At 35.4% G+C, this 24,348-nt stretch overlaps 1 protein-coding gene across 1 annotated transcript in view; it reads right to left on the bottom strand.

Annotated features, from left to right (window-relative positions):
- Positions 1–553: 553 nt before the first annotated feature.
- Positions 554–24,348, bottom strand: part of EIF4E (eukaryotic translation initiation factor 4E) — a 37,133-nt gene continuing 13,338 nt past the window's right edge. Inside the window, exons 2-7 of the mRNA XM_046656622.1 lie at positions 15,289–15,395; positions 8,271–8,366; positions 5,090–5,153; positions 4,264–4,377; positions 2,897–3,036; positions 554–1,631 (exon numbers count right to left, since the gene is read on the bottom strand). Coding sequence (XP_046512578.1) covers positions 1,517–1,631; positions 2,897–3,036; positions 4,264–4,377; positions 5,090–5,153; positions 8,271–8,366; positions 15,289–15,395 — 636 coding nt within the window. The 3' untranslated portion in view covers positions 554–1,516. The remainder of the gene's footprint in view (positions 1,632–2,896; positions 3,037–4,263; positions 4,378–5,089; positions 5,154–8,270; positions 8,367–15,288; positions 15,396–24,348) is intronic.

Below are 24,348 nucleotides of genomic sequence, written 5' to 3'. Positions count from 1 at the left end.
TTCAAATGAAGCCTACAAAGTGTAGATTAAGTTTTCAAACTTACTAAAACCATACTACACCAAATTACCAACATAAATATAAATCTTCATATCTGTTTATTCCATTCTATTTAGACAGCAATACTAAAAATTTTTAATGCATGTCCCACCTCCTATATTCTTTCCCTATGCTATCACTTGATACGTACAAAAGAACACCTCTATTCAGCAACCAAGTCTTACAACTATTCCTACCAATCAAATGGTGATGCAACGAGATTGCAATTCTCATGAGTCTTAACATATGAAGAGTACATTATTTACCTAAGACTGTAGGACTGTGCCTTAGTTTATAAAAAACAAAGATAGCCATATCAATTTAATTCCATATATACGATGCTACCTATTGAATTTATTAAAAATCGTAATAAACACAATAATCAAACTAGTGCTCCAAACTTATGCTGTTCACGTGGAAGACACTACAAGAGAACACAATAGAGACTGCCCTGCAAATAAGAGGTACAAATTCCTTCTATAGAAATGGAGAAATAAAAGGACAAATCTAGTTGTCTAAAAGACAATTCACTGTACACATTTTATTTACAGTTTTGTACACTGTCTTAATATGAATGGGACCGCTTTTCTACTTGAGCCATTTTTTAACCAAAGCAAAATAACCTAAGTAATACAAAGTGTTAAAATACAGCATAAAGATACAAAAACAGACATACTAATTCTAATTAGGAATGTAATTATGATGTTACATTTTTTATAATCCACAATTATGTTTAGGAAATCACACAAACATAGATCACTGATTTGAATGAAATGCATAAATTTGTAGCAAAGCGTTGTAGTTACAAAAAAACAAAAAAATTACCAAAGAATGCACAAAATTAATGTTTATTCCACCTTTGTGTCATATTCCTGGATCCTTCACCAATGTTACATGAGGAAAAAAACAAAAGCAAAACAAATGAAAAACTGAAATCAGAATCACTAATGTTATCAAGTAGGGGAACAAATAAATTAAAATCTAGCAGCCATCAGCAAGAGTACAGCAAAGACAATGCTGTAAAAAGAAACAAAGAAAATTGCCAGAAAACTCTATGCTCTTTCAAACCAGCAAAATATGCTCCTGCATACAATGGAACATAAACAGAATTTTTTTCCTGTAAGGTATAGAAATGCAAGTTCTTTTTTTAACATTGTGGATGGGTAAAATGTGTTTGTAATGGTAATTCTACTAAGCTATTACAGAGTGGGCCAGGAACACATTTATGGATTCTGGGGACAATGTGTACTGTAATTCTTTGATTGGGATAGTGTGGACACTCTAGCCAAAATTCAAAAAAAAAAAATGAACACAGAAGTACAAGACAAAGGCGAATGAGACTTCTCTTATATCTTAGCAACATTTAGATGGAAATCAAATTTAAATGCAGTCCACTCTGCTTTGAAGAGGCTTTGGTTCAGCTCCCAAATCTCGATTGCTTGACGCAGTCTCCTATGAGAATACTCAGAAGGTGTCTTCTTAAACAACAAACCTATTTTTAGTGGTGGAGCCGCTCTTAGTAGCTGTGTCTGCATGGGACTGATAACCAATCACTATCTTTGGAGGAAGTCCTAACCTTTCCTTGTATACCCTCCTAGAAGAAGAAAAAGAAGAAAAGTAGTCATTAATTTTTACACACACACCAAATTCCGTATTATTATTCTTTAAATAAAAAAATAATATCTAGAGAGTGAAATAGAAAAAAATTGCATACCCCTTCCTTTTAGCAAAAGTTACTCTTCATTTTCACAACAATCTTGGTTAATCACTTAGCCAATATCTGAGAGTCTACTATGTATGAGGCACTGTAATAATTACTAATAAAGTGAGAATAAAGCAGGGACGGTCCCTGGGCTCAGTGTTTATAGTATCTGATTATTTACAAACAATCACAAATACCATGAGGTGGAGCTGTAACACATGCATAGTTAATTTACATAAAAATAACACGCAAATGTATATTTTAATTCTCTAATCCAAAATCCTAGTTATATTTTACATATAAATCACAATACCGTATGTTACTGCACATTTACATTTATCATACCTACTACTGACAAGAGTGTACACTGAAAAATCAAACACTTAAGGGGCTGGCCCCATGGCTGAGTGGTTAAGTTCGCACGCTCCGCAGCAGGCAGCCCAGTGTTTCATTGGTTCGAATCCTGGGCGCCGACATGGCACTGCTCATCAAACCACGCTGAGGCAGCGTCCCACAGGCCACAACTAGAAGGACCCACAACAAACAATATACAACTACGTACCGGGGGGCTTTGGGGAGAAAAAGTAAAAAAATGAAATCTTTAAAAAGAAAATCCTAGCTAACACTGACCAATGCTGGGGGACGGGGTGGACAAAATAGGCAATTTTTGCAAAGAATAATTACAAAAAAAAGTTTAAAAACTCACAGGTGGGTATAAATACGAACAAAACCAACACACTGTCACCTAAATTTCAAAGAAAAATTTATGTACAGGGTACACACATGCACAAAATACACATAGACTATTTGCCAATACTCACTGAATTATGATGAGTATTATATATTAGCACTATGATTTTAAAGAAGGAAAAAAGACTTATATTCTCATTTGATAAAAGAATAAAATGCTATATGCCAAAATAGAGTGCTCTAGTGATTATATACTCCATTACTGGGAAGAAATTTTACAGGCATGAAAAAAACATGTACAAGGCACACTGAATACCGACAGAGCAGTCCAAGATTATAAAAGTGTTCCTGAAAATAAAACAAGGAAAATAATGATCTACAAATCCCAGTATTTCTAAAGTTATAAATAATAGTACTTCTGCTGTTAGTTAACTCAATATTTTAAAAGTACTGCAAACAAAACTTACCCTATATGTGTAACAGCATCTCTGTTTTCACATTCAGTAGTCCATATTGCTATCTTATCACCTTTAGCTCTAACATTAACAACAGCTCCACATACATCATCACTGTAGTCATCAAAAGATTCTCCAATAAGGCACAGCAGCTTTAAAAGAAACCCAATCCCAAATTACATACAATAGATTATACACAACTTATTAAAGAGCAAATGTCTCTCATATATTTGTATACATACAAAACTGAAAAATAGTTTTTGAATCAAGGGTGACTTTTTGAATGTCTAAATTATATTTATGCATATAGTTCTTTGTCCTGACTTTTTAAAAAATTCATTTGTTTGTTTAATATCAAGAACATGACAGTTGTTTTAACTTTTTCAGCAAATTGGGCAATTGATGTCAGGGTACATAAAAAACATGAATTATTTTATTAATATTCATTTGGTCTGCTGCTGCTTAACCTTGCCAAGCAAAGAAACACTTAGGGAATAACTGAAATAGTTGTTCATGGTTAGATTAACTGCCTCTTGTTCTTGCTGTTTCTCATTAACACCTTCTAATGTTTTTTTTAAATTGGAGTAAATATACATAAAAATAGTTAAAATGGTAAATTTTATATTGAGTGTAGAGTTCAGTGGCATTAAGTATATTCACAATGTTCATCTCCAGAACTTTTGTCATCTTGCAAAACTGAAATGGCTTTCTAATGTGCAATTCTAAAGTGGTATTCACTGATAATCTCTGTCTAAAGGAAAATTAAGTCTTTTCTCTTAAAAGAAAAAAAAAATTCATTCAAATGTTTATTAACTGCTTAATTTAATAAGTGCTAACTATAAACCAGACACTGTGCCAAGTGCTGGGGATACAAGAGACTGTGATCCCTGCTCCTAAAAGCTTGAAGTTTAGAAACTCTCACTATAGAAAACGCCTATTATCTCATATTTAATATATGTCTTAAGCCAAAAGTTCTAGGGTGCAACACAACATAAAAGCTGAATGATATCAAGTTACAATTTCATTGATCTAAAAAGCTTACGATGGAAAGCAATACTCTAAGAGGGTTGTAAAAACTTACATCATACAAAATGTGAAGTTCTATAATTTTGAAGTTAATGAAATGACCAGGATGAGCTTATTGTGGGAGGTGAGTCAACTGTCAATCACTTTATACTTGATTTGCAATGTAGTAGAGGGGTTTCACTACGCTAGTATGTAAAATACACAGGATTCACCTGATAGAGCAAAATTAATTGCTGGCCTACATTTTCTAGAGTAGGCACCCTTATGTCCTCTTCAATTAAGTAACTGATGTAAAATGTAATATAAATTAAGTTGTAGTATTCCAAAACTACTTTATCATTTTAAAACCTTACTGTCTCTAGCCAAAAGCGATCCAGGTCACTTCGTCTCTGCTGTTTGTTCAATGTAATTAGCCATCGTCCTCCTCTTTTGTTTTTCTCATCTTCCCACATAGGCTCAATACCATCCTACAAGGTTAGAAGACAACAATATTAGATAATACTGTTACTTTAACTTAAGTGATCATCACTAGAAACAACAAGTGACAACCGTGTTAACTTTTTACTTTATTCTCCGTAAAACTGCTATTGATGTAGTGGGGAAAAAAAGCACACAAGATTTAAAGCCAAAGGCATGGGATTGCAGAATTAGGGTCATGACTGAGGCACTTATTAGCTATCAAACCCTGGGTTTCATTTAATCTGGAGGTTCTTAAACATTCTGAGTAAGAGACACCTTTGAGAAGCTACGTACATATACCTAGATAATATATGCAAAAATTATGCAATTTCAGGGAGTTAATGAGTGCCCTACCCTCTACCATCTGACAAAACCCATTTATAAATATCTCAAGGATCCACTCACCCCAGGGTAAGAATTCCTGACAAACTCTGCACGTCTGTCTACTCAAATATATTAAGAAGAGATTGGATTGGATAATCAAAGCTCTCTTCAAAATCAATCACGCTGTGTGCTCACAGAGTGAAACTCTCATTTAATTTCAATTGTTTATACTAAAATAGGGCAAAACATATTTATGCTAAAGCCTAGTAAAGCTACTTTTATTATTTTCCAAGCATCAGAGCATTAACTATTCCTAAGTTTGTGGCAAGATTTCTTAATGAATACCTGAATGGTCCAATCTTATAATAAACATATGAAATCACCAATTAAGCATACCTTAAAAAGTGAGTAGTCACAGCCAGGCATTAAATTACTAGACAACTGGATATGGTTGTACAGACTAGGTAAAAGAAAAGGACAATTATAATCACAGAATATATAATGCAGAGTCTAGGTGCTTACATATAAGTTTAGAGAATATGATAAAAATAAACAAGATAAAAGTTCATATTTACTTTTTTTTCTATGGAGCCAATTTCTGAAATGGACCAAACAGATCTTAATAATGGTCAGTTCAAAAATCAACATTTGCTGATTTTCAAGAAAAAATTTTTTTTTTTGCTTTTTCTCCCCAAACCTCCCCAGTACATAGTTGTATATTTCAGTTGTGAGTCCTAGTTGTGGCATGTGGGACGCCACCTCAACATGGCCTGATGAGCAGTGCCATGTCCGCACCCAGGATTCGAACCGGCAGAACCCCGGGCCGCCAAAGCAGAGTGCACGAACTTAACTACTCGGCCACGGGGGTGGCCCCAAGAAAATATTTTCAATGATTTTATTTTGACAAAAACATATTTTGATCTATTAGTTAACTCAATGCATACATATGTATATATAAGAAACTGAGAATAGAGGTATGAGGTAACGTTAAGCAGATGAAAGAATTATGAGGCTAATGAGCAGTTTTAGATACACAAAAAGATAATCCAAGAGAAAGCAAGACAAACTTCCTGACCATTAGGATTGCATGACTGTAATAAGCCAACATTATTATCCTTGAAGGTATCCAAGACCAGAACAGACCAACGGTTCCCAAATACCACAGAGTGCTACTAGTCAGTCAGTGCAATGATCATTTGGGGAGATTTTAAGAAAAAAAAAAAAACAGTTCTAGGCCTACTCTTTGGGATTTTAATCCCTTAAATATAACGGAGGACCCTGGAATCTGTATTTCTAAGCTCCTTCCAAAGTATCAATGTAACAGAATAACATTTGGGACGACTCAGATACTCACTAGCCTAAAGGTGGTAGGATCATTAGACCTCCTGAAGCCTTTTACAGCAACATCGTTATAAAATTGGCAACAGAGTAAGAATGCTTTGCCTATCTCCAACATTAGATGCTGAAATCATGATTTTAGCTATACGTCTACTGACTATGGATGATGCTTTGATCCTTAGCCAGATTCTCTTGGTGCTCTTTCAATCCAGTTGAGGAATACTTCAGGCACAGTTTTAAGAAAGAGTCTGGCATCTTTTGGATCACATTCCACAAGATAACACACAAACTGAATCTGGGTGAGACAGCCTAAGACTGAATAAAGCTTCCTGGCTGTGGAGTCACTTTACCTAATGGTCACTGTTCCTAAACTACATTATCACTGACAGCTTCCACCAGGCAACAAGAGAGGCCTGCAGACTAACAGTAACTATAGAATTAGCACCAACACTTTCATAAAATTCATAGTATGCAAGTGACCTTCTTCAATGGCATTTGAGGTAGAAAACAGCAATGCCTCTTTTTGCTGTTTTCTTTCTCTTCTACAGTGCTCGAAGGTCTCTATTTCATAGTAAGTTTATAATGAGAATTTGTAATGATACCTTTAAACAGAATCCTAACAGTACAGAAAGACTGGATATATGCAGAAGAACTCAACCAGAATCCTAACAGTACAGACAGATTGGATAAATCCAACAGGACTCAATGGCTGTTTACCACTAAATTTGCCAGGAAAAAAAAAAAAGAGAAATTAAGAAGTGACTTAGATATTTACAGAAAGCTGAAGGATGCCCTCACATCTCTAAATTATGGTATAAAATTCCACTACATAGTGAGACTGCTTACACAAAACTAGAAGGTGGGGCCATGTTCTAATCAGAGGTCCACTTAGAAACACAGTTATGTAAAGCGGGGAAAGCCCAACAAACTAGATAAATGCAAATCTGAATCAGTGCGGGAAATGGTTAAAGACTCTTACTCCTCCTTCTCCCGGGGAGACTAGAGACTTTCCATGTTTTAGAGGACTCTTACATAAATACAATTAGAGAAGAAAAACACTTGATGTTCTGATAAAGGGCAAAACAGATTAAGCCTAATTTAACTAGACTTATGAATTGCTGGGGGCTTAAATGTAGTTTTATTACTTAAAAAAACAAAAGCTTTCAATAAAAAGTGACCACTCAAAGTTTTCTCTGATTATTCTAGGTTTTGTTTTTTTCCAGTGAGTCAAACACATACTAAATGCCTATAAAGGGCAAAGCACTGGAAGTAATACAAAAGAATACTGTTTCTGCCCTGGAGGAAGCATACATGTATGAATTTTCTGATCACAAACATCTTTTGTGTGTGCAGAATACACTCAGGGGGTTACATTAAAACATAAAAGCATCACTGATTCAGCATATATATGATCCAAAAGAATACCTGATGTACAAATTACAATATTTAGATAACTGCTAGGTAATTTACAGCTCTTAAAAATGTTTTTAAGAAGTTGTATCTTTCAAGTTCTCAAATAGTTTCTCCCTATACATTTTTCAAGTAAATGACATACTAAATCAACTTGTTTTCAGAGAATCAATATTCTAAAAATTCTTGATAAAAACTTTACAATTTTAAATTTTATTTTGACATCATGCAAAGGTTTATGATCCCCAAATCTTAACTTTTTGCTAAATCTGAAACAAAATCTCAAAGATATTTCAATTATTTTTCTTGAAGTTGATCACAAAGTATAATGAAATTAAAAATATCATCACAGATACTGTCATTCTTGGACAAACCCTGAATTTTGAGAATTTCAGCTTTTGAAATAAGAGTCCCTATCACAGGAAATCCCAGATGTTACAATGAAAAGAATCTGCAGAAATAGGGGCCTAACAAGTTGCTCTGGAATACTGAAGTCTGGGGCAAATATATCTATGCAACCAGGAAGGGGACAAGTTCCAACAAGGTGTCAGAAGTTCTAGGGGCAGTAAAGGATTCTCATGCAAAAGATATCTCAGGACAAGGAATAGAGAAAATGTAGGGCTAAAAGATGACAAGACTGAAGCTTTCTAAACCTGATAACGAATACTCACCAATTCAAACAGCTGTGAGGAGATGGACAAACAAAAAGGTAGTTCTATAGATGAATATTTATTAACTGTTCACTTTCCCCTTCCTTTTGTGAATGCGACTTAAAATGAAAAATTACACAACTAATAAAACAAACATCCTAAAACGAATGATTACTTACGCCCAAAAGTCTTCAACAGTATCAAACTTAGAGATCAGCCGAAGGTTTGCTTGCCAAGTTTTGCTTTTATCATTTTTGAAAAACCAGAGTGCCCATCTAAAAATAAAAAGCCAGTGTCAAAAATATGGCAGTTTTACATTCGTGTTCATAGCAGCATCATTCACAACAGCCAAAAAGGGGAAGCAACCCAAATGTCCGCTGAAAGACGAATGGATAAACAAAATGTGGTAAAAACATACAAGGGAATATTAATCAGCCTTAAAAAGGAAGGAAATTCTGACTCTTGCTGCAACATGGATGAATCGTAAGGACATTATGCTAAGTGAAATAAGCCAAAAAAGACAAATACTGTATGATTCCATTGTATGAGATCCCTAATCAAATTCACAGAGACAGAAAGCATAACAGTGGCTACCAGGGGCTAGAGGGAAGGGGAATGGTACCGAATGGGATGGGTACAGAAGGGGAATGGGATGGCTGTTTGATGGGTACAGTTTTAGTTTTACAAGATGCAGAGAGTTCTGCTGGAGACTGGCTGCACAACAATGGGATGTACTTATACTGAACACTACAAACTGTACACTTAAAAAATGGTTAAGACGGTAAACTTTATGTTATGTGTATTTTACCACAATTAAAAATAATTTTAAAATGGTAGCTGTTACTACAGCAGCAAATAACGAGTACTTTTCCTTCTTTCTTAAAGTACGTATTTTGTGTCTACTACATAATAGATTCTCCACTATACCTAGAGATTCACTGAGGCTCATCCTTCAAGGAAGTTCACAGAGACACAGTGTACAGACTATTACAGTGTGCTAAACGGAGAGAGATAATCAAGCTTTTACTTAAGAAAACAGAGCAGGAGCACTTAACCAGAAAGGAAAGTGGGGAATAGGAAAGCTGACTTTTCAAAGAAAGAAAAAGGTATTAGCCGAGAGGGAGAAATGGGAGTGCTAGAAAGGAAGGAAACTATTAAATGTGATTCTCTATTTACTCAAACACATAAATGAGGAAACAACAAAAGAATTCATTGAGTAACGACACCACATATGTTTTAAAATAATGTATACCAGTTTCTATATATCTGTATACATCTCCGTTAAAAAAGTTTTACTCTAATATCTTGAAGATAAACCCATGTCACATCAAAGTTACACTTAAATGTTATCAGCCCAAGATGATTCATCTTTAGTAGAATCATATTCTCTAAATTACTACTCCAAAGGTAACTCAAAGGGAAATTTCATTTGCTCATTGATAAAAATGTTATCTGAAGACAGGTTTCCAAATGACATATATTTCCTAACTCTATGATTAATACTTGATAATCTCAGACATAATAGTGAGATGCATTTCAATATCTACTTCGTAATTTGTATTTACCAACCCACCAGCCAAAAAAAAAAGCAAAGGCAGAAAACTATTAAACACACACAAAGTCAAGTACTGCACTGTGGATTTCTAAAATTAACTCACTCCTTTGAAAAATTAAAAATAGAACCACCATATGATCCAACAATTCCACTCCTGGGTGTTTATCTGAAGAAAATGAAAATGCTAACTCTAAAAGATATATGGACGCTCATGTTCATTGCAGGAGTATTTACAATAGCCAAGACAGGGAAACAACCTAAGTGTCCATCAAGAGATGAATGAATAAAGAAAATGCACAGACACACACACACACACACAGGAATATTATTCAGCCATAAAAAAGAAATCTTGCCATTTTTGCCATTTGCCACAACATGTATGACCTTGAGGGCATTAATGCTAAGTGAAATAAGTCAGACAGAGAAACACAAATACTGTACAATCTTACTTATATGTAGATTCTTAGAAAAACAAGCTCAGAGAACAGACTGGTGGTTGCCAGAGGTGGAGGGGTGGGGTGGGGGTATGTGCTTGAAATGCATGAAGGGGATCAAAAGGTACAAACCTCCAAACTTGCAGTTATAAAATAAATAAATAAAGTAAAACATGGTGACTACAGTTAATAATACTATATTGCACATTTGAAAGGTGCTAAGAGAGTAGATCTTAAAAGTTCTCACCATAAGAAAAAACATTTGTTAACTATGTATGACGACAGATGTTAACTAAACTTATTGTGGTGATCATTTTGCAATATATACAATATCAAATCATTATGTTATATACCTGAAACTAACATAATGTTATATGTCAATTATACCTCAATTAAAAATAATAATAAAATGAATTAGGCTTGTTTTTTTAACTGCATTCAGCCATTAAATATATAAAGATTTATCCTAAGAAAAAAGTTGGAAGACTAGGCAAAAATGTTTGTACAAGAATGTTCCTAATTTTGCAAAATTTGGAAACATCTTAAGCACCTACTGACAAGAGATTATTTAAATCACAGTTCTCAAAGTGTCGTGTGCAGAACCTAGAGAACCCTAAGAACCTTTGAGGAGCTCTGATGAGTAAAAGCTATTTTCATAATATGTTTGTAAGAAATTTCAAAATAATTTCATAAGAAATTATTTTATTTTTCACTATATAGACATTTGCATGAATGGTGCAAAAGCAACAGTGGGTAAATGTGCTGGTGCCATAGCAAGAATCATATAATTGCCCCAAACTGCACTAGTAGTCAATGTATCCTTTATTATCACCAACTCTCACAGTAACAACAGCATCAGTTTCAGTTAAGAATGCAATTGATAAGGCAGTAAAAATTACTGGTTTCATTAAGTTTCAATCTGTGTACGTGTCTTTTTCATATTCTGCAAAAACAACACTTCTGTATACCAAAATACATTTAGGCAATTGAATTTTGAGGTGAACTAGCCACATTTTTCTTGGAACATCAGTTTTACTTGAAAGAATAGCTGGTAAACCATGGTTATTTCTTGAAAAATGAACAGTTAGCCTATTGCTTAAAATTTGAGCTTTCGGGAGAAAATCGGAATTTTGGAAAGCCTGCATGTGCCACTATGAGCTTGACAACTCAGTAAATTAAAGACATTTCTGATGAGTTTAGTAGTGATGTTAATGAATGATATTGTTTTGATACTGTATAAGGAAAAGTGCCAATATTTGGAAGATCTGTATAACCCAGTGAACTAATATTTTCCAAATGACCAGTAGTGTTATAAAATCATGCATGGGTAAAAGATCCATTTCAAATGCAAGAAAGAGACATGGATTTTAATGTAACAGGTTAGGAAAAGTTCTTGGTTACGGTTTCAGATTCCACACTGCAACTAACCTATAAGAAACCTAGTATCAAAGGAGAATACCTGGGGCCCGGCCCGGTGGCTAAGTGGTTAAATTGGCACACTCCAGCTTCGGCGGCCCAGGGTTTCACAGGTTTGGATCCTGGGCGCAGACATGGCACTGCTCATCAGGCCATGCTGAGGTGGCGTCCCACATGCCACAACTAGAAGGACTCAAAACTAGAATACAGAACTAAGTAGTGGGGGTGGAGGGGGGCTTTGGAGAGGAGAAGAAAAAAAAGACTGGTAACGGATGTTATCTCAGCTGCCAATCTTTAAAAAAAAAGTAAAGAAACAAAGGAGAATACCTATAATTATTTTAAAAAGCTATTAACAATTCTCCTCCCCTGGTGCTGGCCACGTGTCCAAGTGGTTAAGTCCGCACGCTCTGCTATAGCAGCCCAGGGTTTCGCTGGTTCGGATCCTGGGCGCGGACATGGCACTGCTCATCAGGCCATGTTGAGACGGCGTCCCACGTGCCACAACTAGAAGCACCTACAACTAAAAATATATGTATATACACAACTATGTGCTGGGGGGATTTGGGGAGAAAAAGCAGAAAGAAAAAAAAAAGAAAAAACAAGACTGGCAACAGTTGTTAGCTCAGGTGCCAATCTTTAAAAAAAAAAAAAAAAAACAAACAATTCTCCCTTTACCAACCATGTGCCTGTCTGAGGTCCTATCTTCTTATACTGTCTCTGAAACAACTTATCTCCACAGACGGAATGCAGAAGCATCTATGAAAATTCAGCTGACTTCTATTAAGACAAGCACTTAAAGAGATTTACAAAAATGCAAAAATGTTATTCTTCCCACTATATATTTTTTATGTTGAATAATATTTTTCATTAAAAATATGTATTAACATGCAATGGATTTTTTAAATGTAAATATAATCTTACATTCTCTCAGGTTTACTTTCTAAGTTCTAATATAGTAAATGGAAATAGATAAAAATCTACATAACCAAAGCTCTGTGGGAGTCCTCAATAATTTTTAAGAGTGTAAAGGGATCATGAGAACAAAAGTTTGAGAACTGCTGATTTAAACAAAATATAATACATCCATACAAGAGGCTACTGTGCAGCTATTAAATAGGATAATTGCATAAAGTCTTCCAAAGACTTACACGAAATCCAGAAGCCGTGGCGGAAAGGTGATATTCAACTACGTGAAAATCAAAAACCATATAATCCCATACACAGTTAAAAGACAAATGATTTGGATAACTCATTTTCTCCCTAAGCCCCCTCTTGGATGGGTTAGCATCCCTAATATACAATGCTTGGAAATTAACTTAAAAAGATAGCCCAAAAGAAAAAACAGACAAAAGAGCTGAACAGACTGTCCACAGATAAAAACACAAATCACCAATACAATATGAAATTGTTTTGAAACTTCAATACAAGAAATACAAATTTAAAATGACAAGACATTGTTTCACAAATCAGAATAGACCCAATCCAACTGGAAATAATTAAAAAGATTGATGTTAAGGTAAGGATGTAGAAACCAGGAACTCTCAAACGGTTAAAAGTCTAAGATGATAAAGCAGGATAATTTGAGAGTATCTACAACGTTGTTAAAGGGTAGTCTTTACCCTAGGAAATTTGAAATTTTACCCTATAAATATATTCACACAGTAGACAAAAACAAATAAGGATGCATACACTACAACACTGTTTGTAAACAGAAAAAGAAATCTATATACCCATTAATGTAAACCTAATAAAACAACTATGTAAAATACTACACAATATATAAAGTGACTATATATTCATTTAATATAAGGCAGTAGTTTAAAATGAGAAAAAATCTGCACATACAAACAAAAAAAAGTCAATAGTATGGCCACCTGTATAAAACAAAAGTGTATATATATGCACATGGCAGTTTTGGAAGAATACAAACCAAATTTAACACTGACTACTCCAGGGAGCAGAGAAAAGTAAAATGGGCAGGAAGGCAGAGAACTTCTACTTTTATAGACTTGTGCCCTGCTGCTTTCATCTTTCCTATAATTATTACAGATTCTTTTTAAAGAAAGCATAGCAAATTCTGCAATATTTACGAAAAGTAAAAATAAGGAAACTATCAAAATTTGAACCATAAAGCATCTTACAATATTTTCCAAGTGATATTTATTATTTTACACAAGAAGTAGAATTTATAGAGAAACTGACATCCTCAGAGACTCCCTTATAGGATTTAATCAGTCTGTTGACTGATGCGGACACTTTTCAGGAATCTCTCAGACTTCATTCAAGCTGTGAGGGACATATGCTTTGATCACCTCTCCCCAAAATAACAGCAACACTAAGAACTGTAGTTCACAGACAGCTAGAAGGCATACAGAGTTAGTTAGCTTTTATAAGATACCACCGAAAAGATGAAAAAATACTTTCAGGGTTTTGGTGCCACTGTTTGTTAAGTTGAACTATATGAAGTTACTATTATCAATGATTCAACTTAATACCTTTGGTACAATGCTTTTCGGAGGAAGGATTTTTATCCTTTATGGACTATTTAGCTTTTGATATCTCACTCACTAGCAGACGATCCCCATTGTCTAGAGAACCGATTTGTTCCTCACCGGAGACATGCTGAATCACAGGTCTCCTATCAAAAAACTAAACATGTTTGGACTATTGTTTCAGTTGGTCTACAGTGATAATGAAGAAATGATAAAAAAAATATTCAGGCCATAAAAGGAAAAGACTATTTTTTAAATAAATGAAACTAAATTACAGACAGGCTTGTGGGATCTTTAAAGTACGTAGAGTAAAAGGTCTGGGGGTGGGGGGACAATGAAAACAGCTGAAATACTTAAATATCTTCCGAAGTTAATTCCAATTTACTTTCTTCCAGATTCTTACAATGTTACTGAGTTGCCATTCTCTTCCCACCATCAGCTCTCAGACAATTTATGTTAATTTTCATTACATAAAACAGAAAGACAAGTAAAAACACACACACACTGGGAAGGGGTAGAGTAAAGCTGGGGAAAAGCATATAATGAACTACTACTCAACTACTACACTCTTAACTATGAAAACTTAACTCATCTTAACCTCTCCTCTTTTCCTCTCCTAACTTGTCTTAAATGCAAACCAACCAACCTCTAGACTCCACATCCCCAGCTCTCCTTTCTCCTTCATAGCCCAACTTCAAGTTGCCTATTCTTGCTCTATACATTTGCATACTTTCTATTCACTCTTCAAACTACTTGATCTTTTTCCATCACCTGCACTCTACTAAACTTTCTCCTACGTGAGCAAGGACGTTATTGTTCAACCAAATGGTCATTTTAAGACTTTTTATTGCTCAACTGAATGGATATTTGACCCTTTAGTGACACATACACTGTTGACCTCCTGTCCTTAAACAAACCATCTTCTGGGTTTCCATCACCACCACCCTGTCCCTATACCTTTCACAGGCATTCTTCCTCAAAAAAGTCCCCTAGATACTGGTATCCCAAGCCTCTGTCCTGAGTCAAGTTCAGTTCTTAAGAACTCATTTGCTACTGTGATTTCAATTACCACTAATTACCAATTACTTATTAATTTCAAAACAATCTCTCAACCAGCTCTCCTTTCTGAGCTCAAGAGTCACACATAAAACTTCTTGCCAGACACAGTCATCCAAATAAAATGGAATCCTCAACCTAATCTATCTAAAAATAATTTCATCTAACCTTTTCCTGGAAACCTGCCCTATTCACCATTTACCCTGTTGCCTAAGTCAGAAAACCCACATGACAGAAAGCTTACCTGTTTTGTAAAGGATGTTTAATATAGTGTTCTGGGTTAGCAACCTCCTGATTAGATTCTGTTTTCTCTTCTTCTGTAGGTGGGGGATTAGGAGTAGGGGTGGTTTCCTAGTGGAAAACAATAAAACATTATTTAAAATTTCTTACGTCTATGACAGCAATACTCTAAACAGACGAACTAATATTGCTCATATTATCTTTTTAAGGAAAAGGAATTATAGCAGAAGCATTTCATAAAATAGACCACAGACCAACCTCCAAGAGAAGCACCAACTCTTCATTAAGAGCAAAGGGTTCCTTTAACAACTCAAAGAGATTTATACACCCCTATGTTCATGGCAGCATTATTCACAATAGCCAATACATGGAAGCAACCCAACAGCCCATCAACGGATGAAGGGATAAAGAAGATGTGGTATATATACATACAACGGAATACTACTCAGCCATTAAAAAAAAATTGTCCCATTTGCAACAACATGGATCAACCTTGATGGTATTATGCTAAGTGAAATAAGTCAGACAAAGACAAATACCATATGATTTCACTCATATGTGGAAGATAAAAAAACAAACACATAGATATGGAGAACAGATTAGTGGTTACCAGAGGAAAAGAGGGTGGGGGAGGGCAAAAGGGGTAAAGGGGCACATGTGTATGGTGACAGATAAAAACTGGACTATTAGTGGTGAATACAATGCAATCTACAAAGAAAGTGAAAATATAATAACATACCCCTGAAATTTACACAGTATTAAAAGCCAATATGACCTCGATAAAATAAAACCAAAAAAACTAATATATTGTAATAGATTGTAGAAGCAGATGTTGAAATCCAACTGTTTTCTATTAAGTAGCTATTAAAGAAATTTGTAAAAGTGTAAGAAAAAAGAGGGAGCAAAGTGTCTCTCAAATTTAAAAATATAACAATAACATAAATACTTATCTTTCACTTACACATTTTACATTTTACTATCAGAAATCTCGTAGAGACCATATAACAAAGTTGGGAAAATCAGCTTTCTTAACATACTATCATACTAAAATACTGTGTATGGTATTGGGGTGGGGGTAGAGGAGAGTACAACTAAAGATTGAAGAGTGTAAAAACTATAGTACGAAGATTAAAAAAAAGCTTTAGGGGCTGGCCCCGTGGCCGAGTGGTTAAGTTCGCACGCTCTGCTTCGGCGGCCCAGGGTTTCACTAGTTCAGATCCTGGGCGCGGACATGGTACCACTCATCAGGCCATGCTGAGGTGGCGTCCCACATGCCACAACTAGTAAGACCCACAACTAAAAACACACAACTATGTACCAGGGGGCTTTGGAGAGAAAAAGGAAAAATAAAATCTTAAGGAAAAAAAAAGCTTTATAAAGTGATCAAGCCAATATTACACAGGTCTTTGTCTTCATGTCATACTGTTATTACATATAGTAACTAAAAGTTCAGCAACTTCTGTCATTTTCAAATGGCCCTAAGCAAAAAAGCTGGATATTGGCTTGAACTTAAAATCTTCTTCTAGGTTGACATAATATTGTCATCTAAAAATGTCAGAAAAAAAGGGAGCCTGGGAATAATAGGTGTTCTCCACATTACTCCATGTAGCTCTTCACCCTATTATAAATTGGATCAACAAAACAGATAGCCAAGGAAAGACACCAAAAGCTGAAACAAAAGCTGATACCAAAAAGAGGGCACTGCAACGAGAGTTTGGGTATCAGATTTAAATTGAACCTTATGTACACCAGAGATGTATGACATAAAAGATCTCAGAGCAGATAACTGCTAAATGCTCATTTTACAAAATACATTTTTCTTATCAACATGACATGCCCAGGAATTACCTTCTATTAGCCTATACAGTCACTTACAGCACAGGCTATGTCTTGATTTTGCTCATAATTGTAATGCCAACAACCACAGTGGTATGTCCAAAAGGAACTTATTGGCTTGATTACGTAATTGAAAAAGTTTAAACGTTTATAGAGTAGTTAAGACCTAAAACTTACATCTAGTAGTCAGTCAATGCCTTAAAATCACCAATCATTTTTATCTGCATTTTCCCATCACAGTAAATTTAAGTCTTCAAGAGATGATAATTACCAAATACCATTCCTTATCCCACTAGTTTAAAATTAATGACAGTCTCCAGACACAGGCGGTCTCACTGGGTAGACAAAACGGAATAGTTAGGGACTGCCAAGGCAGGTGGGCTTTGGGGGACAGGGTAACACAGAAAAGTGAGTTGCAGAGGAGTGAGACTCAAAAATCTGGGTAAAAGTCCCTCACAGGTCCTTGCCTGACTCCTAAACTGAGGTGTTCAGAGTGGCAACTCTGGGTGGCCTAGCAGAGAACAGCTGAGCCAAGACTACAGAGTATGAACACCATTAGGAAGAGTAAGTTCAGATCCAGCCAGAATGGGTGGGCAAAAATCCTCAACTTTCAGTTGAAATTCTAGAAAGGCCTTACCCTGGGAATTAAGTGAAATACATCTGCCTAACAAATCCTAAAACTAGTCCTTGACAGAATCAAGGTATCTACCCACAAATTAACTGCCTCCAAGAACCAAACTCTACACTCTACAGAGGAAGGTAACATAATCCTGAGCCTCAATGAATATTATCTACAATACACAGCAAACCACCAAACATTACCAGACATGCAAAGAATTTTTTTAAAGTGACTAATAATCAAGAGATTAAACTGTCCATAGAAAGATACCCAGACAAGATCCAGATAATGAAGTTAGCAGACAAAGACTTAATAACTATGATTACTAGAAAAAATAGAAAAAAAGATGGGGGAAAGGAATAAAAAATGGGAGAATTTGAAAAGGAAAATGAAATCTATTTTTTAAAAAAATCAAATAGATATGCTGAAACTGCTAACTACAAAGCCTTGAAATCAAGAGCTCACTGAATGTGTAACAGATTGACCTGAGCAGAACGACTGGTGAACCCAAAGACAAGTCAATACAAAATATTCAAACCAACAGAGAGAGGGAAAAAGAGATGGTAAGAAACATGTGGAAGATGGGTAAAACGTTTAAGGACAAGATGAGAATGGGACAAAAGCAATACAGAAAGAAATAATGACTAATATTTACCAAATCTCATCAGAAACTCAAGTCCCAGATTCAAAAAGCTCAGGAATTCCAAAAAGTAAAGACAACACTACACCTGAGCACATCAGACTCAAACTATACTGAAAACTAAAGATGAAGAGGCAATATTAGCTAAGGTCCATCTATGTTATCAGAACTGGCAAGATTTCATCTTTTCATGGCTGAGGAGTATTCTATTGTATAGTATTCCACCATATACATATATTATAGAGAGAGTAGAGTGTGAGTGTGAGTGTGAGTGTAAGTGTGTGTGTGGGTGTGTGTATACCACCTCTTCTCTATCAATCTGTCAATGGGCACTTAAGTTGCTTCTATGTCCTGGCTATTGTAAATAATGCTGGCTGCAATGAGCACAGGGGTCTAAACAGACATTTTCTCCTATATAGATGGCTAATCAAGCCCTCTTAAGAAAGCAAAATTGTTTTAACAGCCAACTGTTCCCAACATAGAATATAAAATACTCAAATACTCTATGAAAATATTCATTCACATGGTACAGACCAAATCTAGTAAGACTTAGATATTACTTCATAGTGGAAATTACTTACAAAAAAACATTAATATTAAAAATCATAATACGGGGCTGACCCAGTGGCATAGTGTTTGAGTTCGTCTGCTCTGCTTTGGCAGCCCTGGATTCGTGGGTTCAGATCCTGGGTGTGCACCTACGAACTGCTCATTAAGGCATGCTGTGGTGGCGTCCACATGCAAAGTAGAGGAAGACCAGCCCAGGTATCAGCTCAAGGACAATCTTCCTCAAGCAAAAAAAAGAGGAGGATTGGCAATAGTTAGCTCAGGGCTAATCTCGCTCACAAAAAAAAAAAGGGAAAGGGGAAAAACAACCATAATAAAAGCACATATTTTCTCAGTAAAAATTTTCTCATTTAGGTCATATTTCACTATGACATCTACTTATCTCAACAATCCACTATTTTTTTTAATTTTCCCACCTTTTTAAAATTTAATTTAATTTTATTTATTTTTTTGAGGAAGATTAGCCCTGAGCTAACATCTGCTGCCAATCCTCCTCTTTTTTTTTGCTGAGGAAGACTGGCCCTGAGCTAACATCCGTGCCCATCTTCCTCTGTTTTATGTGGGACGCCTACCACAGCGTGGCTTGCCAAGTGGTGCCATGTTTGCACCAGGGATCCAAACTGGTGAACCCCAGGCTGCCAAAGCGGAACGTGCGCACTTAACTGCTGCACCACCAGGCCGGCCCCAACAATACATTCTTAATCAACAGAAATTTAAACTGAAAGCTTACTATCAACCATTCAACCTGTAAGCTTCTTGATTTTGCAATTATGTTGTAAATTATTGCAAAAGAAAAAAAACCTGTTGAGACGTCTCATTATAAAATCATTTCCTGTTAATTTTTCAACTAATTGTTTTATTTGTTATAAAACCTCTTAACAGTGATTCAAATAATCCAGACACTTTTTTCTTTCTTATCTTCAACTTAGATCAAACAAAACAAAAAATAATTATCTATATAGGATGCTATTTAAAACATTCAGGCTAATTCTACGGGGGTGGTTCATTCTGTGGGGAAGTCCAATTACTACACCTTTTGAATCTATGGCAACATATACAATGAGAAATGATGTCCAGAATGATGGCCAAGCTGTACTAAATTCTTTGATCAAACAATGATTTATAATTATGGGCATATGTCAGATCAGAACAAAAAATATATTTTATTTTCAAAAGAATCACATTAAAAATGCCTTCAGATCTCTCAGTTAAGCATAAACCTCAGTTAACTAAAACAAATCTCCAAATTACTCATTATTTGTCTTAATTTGAGAAGTCCTTTTAATACAAACTGAATTTAAGGATAAAGTATTTGAAATTACATCTCAATATTCTTTGCAAAGCTACTAACTACTGAGGTATCTGAGACTTAGAATCACCATGAATAGATACAGGAAGATTGTGATACTTATAGCACCAACTTCACAATTCTCCCTGAAAACCCCATAACAGATGTTCTCATGGATGTTTAAAAATTAATTCAATCAGATAGTTTTTAATTATATAAGACTATCAAAGAAGCAAGTAAATGAAATAAGATTATCCTATGATCTGTATGGGAAGTAAAAATATTATTTTCCAAAACTGTCATTTTTATGGTTGCTTCCTACAGAGCAAACAGTAAAATAGTTTTAAATTTACATTCACTTTAAAAACAAAATTCTTTACTGCAAAGTCCCACACATCCCTCTACCTACTCTCAGCTTGGTGGTCTCCCCCAGAAGTAAATTTCATTGGAAATTACATCTTAAATATCCATGTTTTCCACTACGTCTAAGTTTAAAAATTATCCAGACAAAAATTATCCAGGAAAGGCTAATTTAAGGTTATGGCTAATCTCAAAGTAATCAAATACATTTTTAAAAATTATTTTATTGAGGTCATATCAGCTTTTTAACACTGTAAAAATTTCAGGTGTGCATTACTATTATTATTTTTGCTGAGGAAGATTCACCTGAGCTAACACTTGTAGCCAATCTTCCTCTTTTTGTATGTGAACTGCTGCCACCATAGCATGCCCGTTAACAGATGAGCAGTGTAGGTCTGCACCCAGGAACCAAACCTGGGCTACTGAACTGGAGTGCACCAAACTTAACAGCTAGGCCACTGGGGGTGGCCCTCAGGTGTTACTACGTATCGGTTTCCATGTTCACCATCAACAGTGTAGTTTTTAATCCATCACCATACATAAGTGCCTCTTTACCCCTTTCACCCTACCCCCATACCCTTCCCCTCTGGTAACCACTAATGTGTTCTCCCTATCCAAGTGTTTGTTCATCTTCCCCATCAGTGAAATCATACGATATTTGTCTTTCTCTGTCTGACTTATTTTGTTTAGCATAATACCCTCAAGGTCCATCCATGCTGTTGCAAATTGCATGATTTTGTCTTTTTTATGGCTGAGTAGTTTTCCATTCTATATATACACATCTTCTTCATCCCTTCATCCACTGATGGGCACTTGGGTTGTTTGTCTTGCTATTGTGAATAATGCTGCGATGAACATAGGGGTGTATAAATCTCTCTGAATTGTTAATTTCAAGTTCTTTGGATAAATACCCTGAAGTGGAATAGCTGGATCATATGGTAGTTCTATTTTTAATTTTTTGAGAAATCTCCATACTGTTTTTCATAGTGGCTGCACCAGTTTGCATTCCCACCAGCAGAGGTACGAGGGTTCCCTTTTCTCCACATCCTCCTCAACATTTCTTATTTCTTGTCTTGATAACTACAGCCATTCTGACAAGTGTAAGGTGATATCTCATTGCAGTTTTGATTTGCATTTCCCTAATAATTGGTGACGTTGAACATGCCTGTCCATCATCTGTACATCTTCTTTGGAAAAATGTCTGTTCATGTCCTCTGCCCATTTTTTGATGCTATTTGCTGCTTCTGTTGTTGAGTTGTGAGTTCTTTATATATTTTGGAGGTTAACCCCTTGTCAGATACATGATTTGCAAATATTTTCTCCCAGTTGGTGGGTTGTTTTTTCATTTTGTTCATGGTTTCCTTTGCCTTGCAGAAGGCTTTTAGTCTGATGGAATCCCATTTTTCTATTGTTTCTTTTGTTTCCCTTGCCTGAGAAGACAAAGTATTTGAAAGATCCTTCTAAGACTGATGTCAGAGTGTACTGCTTATGTTTTCTTCTAGGAGTTTTAAGGTTTCAGGTCCGACATTCAATTACCATATTTTTGTGTATGGTATAAGATAATGGTCTACTTTCATTCTTTTGTACTTGGTTGTCCCGTTTTCCCAACACCATTTATTAAAAAGACTTTCCTTTCTCCATTAGATGTTCTTGGCTCCTTTGTTGAAGATTAGCTGTCCATAGATGTGTGGTTTTATTTCTGGGTTTTCAATTCTGTTCCATTGATCTGTGTCTGTTTTTTCTGCCAGTGCCATGCTGTTTTGATTACTATAGGTTTGTAGTATATTTCAAAATCAGGGAGTGTGATACCTCCAGCTTTGTTCTTTTTTCTCAGGATTGCTTTGGCTATTTGGGGTCTTTTGTTGTTTCATATAAGTTTTAGGATTCTTTGTTCTATTTCTACAAAGGATGTCATTGGGATTCTGACTGGAATTGCACTAAATCTGTAGACTGCTTTAGGTAATAAGGACATATTAACTATGTTTATTCTTTCAATTCCCAAGCATGGAATATCTTTCCACTTCTTTATGTCTTCTTCAATTTCTCAAACTAATTAGATACATTTAACCTAAAAGACAATCTGCACTTGAAAAGCCATGTATAATACACTTCAGGTGGGAAGAATGGAGAGTGCGAAGCCATGAGATGACGCAGTGTTTATTTAGAAGATGGTAAGGAACCAGTGAGACTGAAAGAGGGTTCAGAAACCAAAGACAGACCTAGAACGGTAGGCAGGAATGAGATTGTGCAAGGCCTCAAAGGTCAGGCTAAAAGTGTACCTTTCACCTTTAAGCAATGAAAGCCATTAACTGACAGGTCAAAGGGATTAAATAAAGATGACAACTAAGTAAAAAAGTCAGCCAGTTTTAGCACAAAAGATTAAACCTGGCTTTGGATTTGCTGAGCTTATGAGATCCAAGTAAAAATGTACAACATTATAAGTTAGTGATCCAGGGTTCAGGAGCTGTTGCAGCAACAGAAGACAGCTGAAGGAGAACAAAAAAAGTCAAGCAAGGGTAGGACAAGTCTAACAATCGGGGGGCCAATCCTACTCATATTATAAAAACCAGATATTTCCCAGATCTAGCATCACTGCTGTGGGGTTTTCTCTAATCTGACTGAAGTTTAGTCTTTCTTCTCACCATGTTCAAATCTATGCTATTTAAATTCCAAAACCAAGGTGTGTTTCTCCATGGTTATGAACATTCAAGATTTCTCATCAAGCTTCAACCAAAACACATCTACAAACTCTCTCTTCTAGAAATAATAATGAGCCTTCCTCTCAGAACACCCAATTTGTGTCCTCCATTACTTCACTGAACATATTTAACCCTAAGAATTTCTAGGATTTTTTTTCCAGGTTAGGACATCACCTAAGCACAAGTAACAGTTTGAAGCAATAACTCAAAATGTAGTCCAGACTTCCGCTGGTTATAGTCTACTGCCGGGTTAAGTGTAGAAATGGGAAGTTAACATTTAGAAAACTTTACAGCAATTTGACAGTATTTTTATGTCAATAAAAATACGTGTGGCTGCGGATTTTGCAGGTCTTCTTCCTTGTCTATTTAAATAAAGAACCAAAATGGTGACCTTCGTGCCCTAAACTAAAAATCTGAAGTAGGAAAACAACATATGAAGATCTGGCCAAATATAAACCTTTTAAATATAAAGCACTTCTCAAATGCAGAAGTTTTTTTCATGTAAAGGACTGTGAGGCCCTATATATCAATTTTGATTCAACAAACAGTACTTTTTCACATTCTTTTCAACTAATGTAAAGTGACATCTAAACAACAAAAAATAGTGGAAGCTGAGATATAAGGGGAACAACTGTGATGATCTGTACAAGTTGCGATGTGTCTGAAAATACTGCAAAACTTAATAGCTGTTCAATCTATTTAAATACTATTTACTTACTTGACTAAAACTAATGACTAGTACTAGGACTCTTAAGTGAACAGAGTTAAGTTTGTTGCGCTATAGCTAAAAATGGACACTTCTGGATAGATAGCAAGCTATACTTAATTATCTTTTACTAAAATAGAAAAATCTCTACAAACAAGCCACACTTGAATTTCTGATCCTCCAGAATAAAGTTTTAAAACTTGGATGTACATATCCTTAAATCTTAACTACTAGAAAGAATTGTAGGCATCTTGTTAGATTTAAATAAACTAATTCTTCAGGTAGCACTAAATCCTGTCAACTAAATTACTGAGCATCTTACCTAGCTTAGGACAAGATTACAAATCCG

This window comes from Equus quagga, chromosome 3 (genome assembly GCF_021613505.1).
Source record: "Equus quagga isolate Etosha38 chromosome 3, UCLA_HA_Equagga_1.0, whole genome shotgun sequence".
NCBI classification, from domain to species: Eukaryota; Metazoa; Chordata; class Mammalia; order Perissodactyla; family Equidae; genus Equus; species Equus quagga.
The sequence above is the reverse complement of the archived record's forward strand: the minus strand, read 5'-3'. Positions and strand labels throughout refer to the sequence as shown.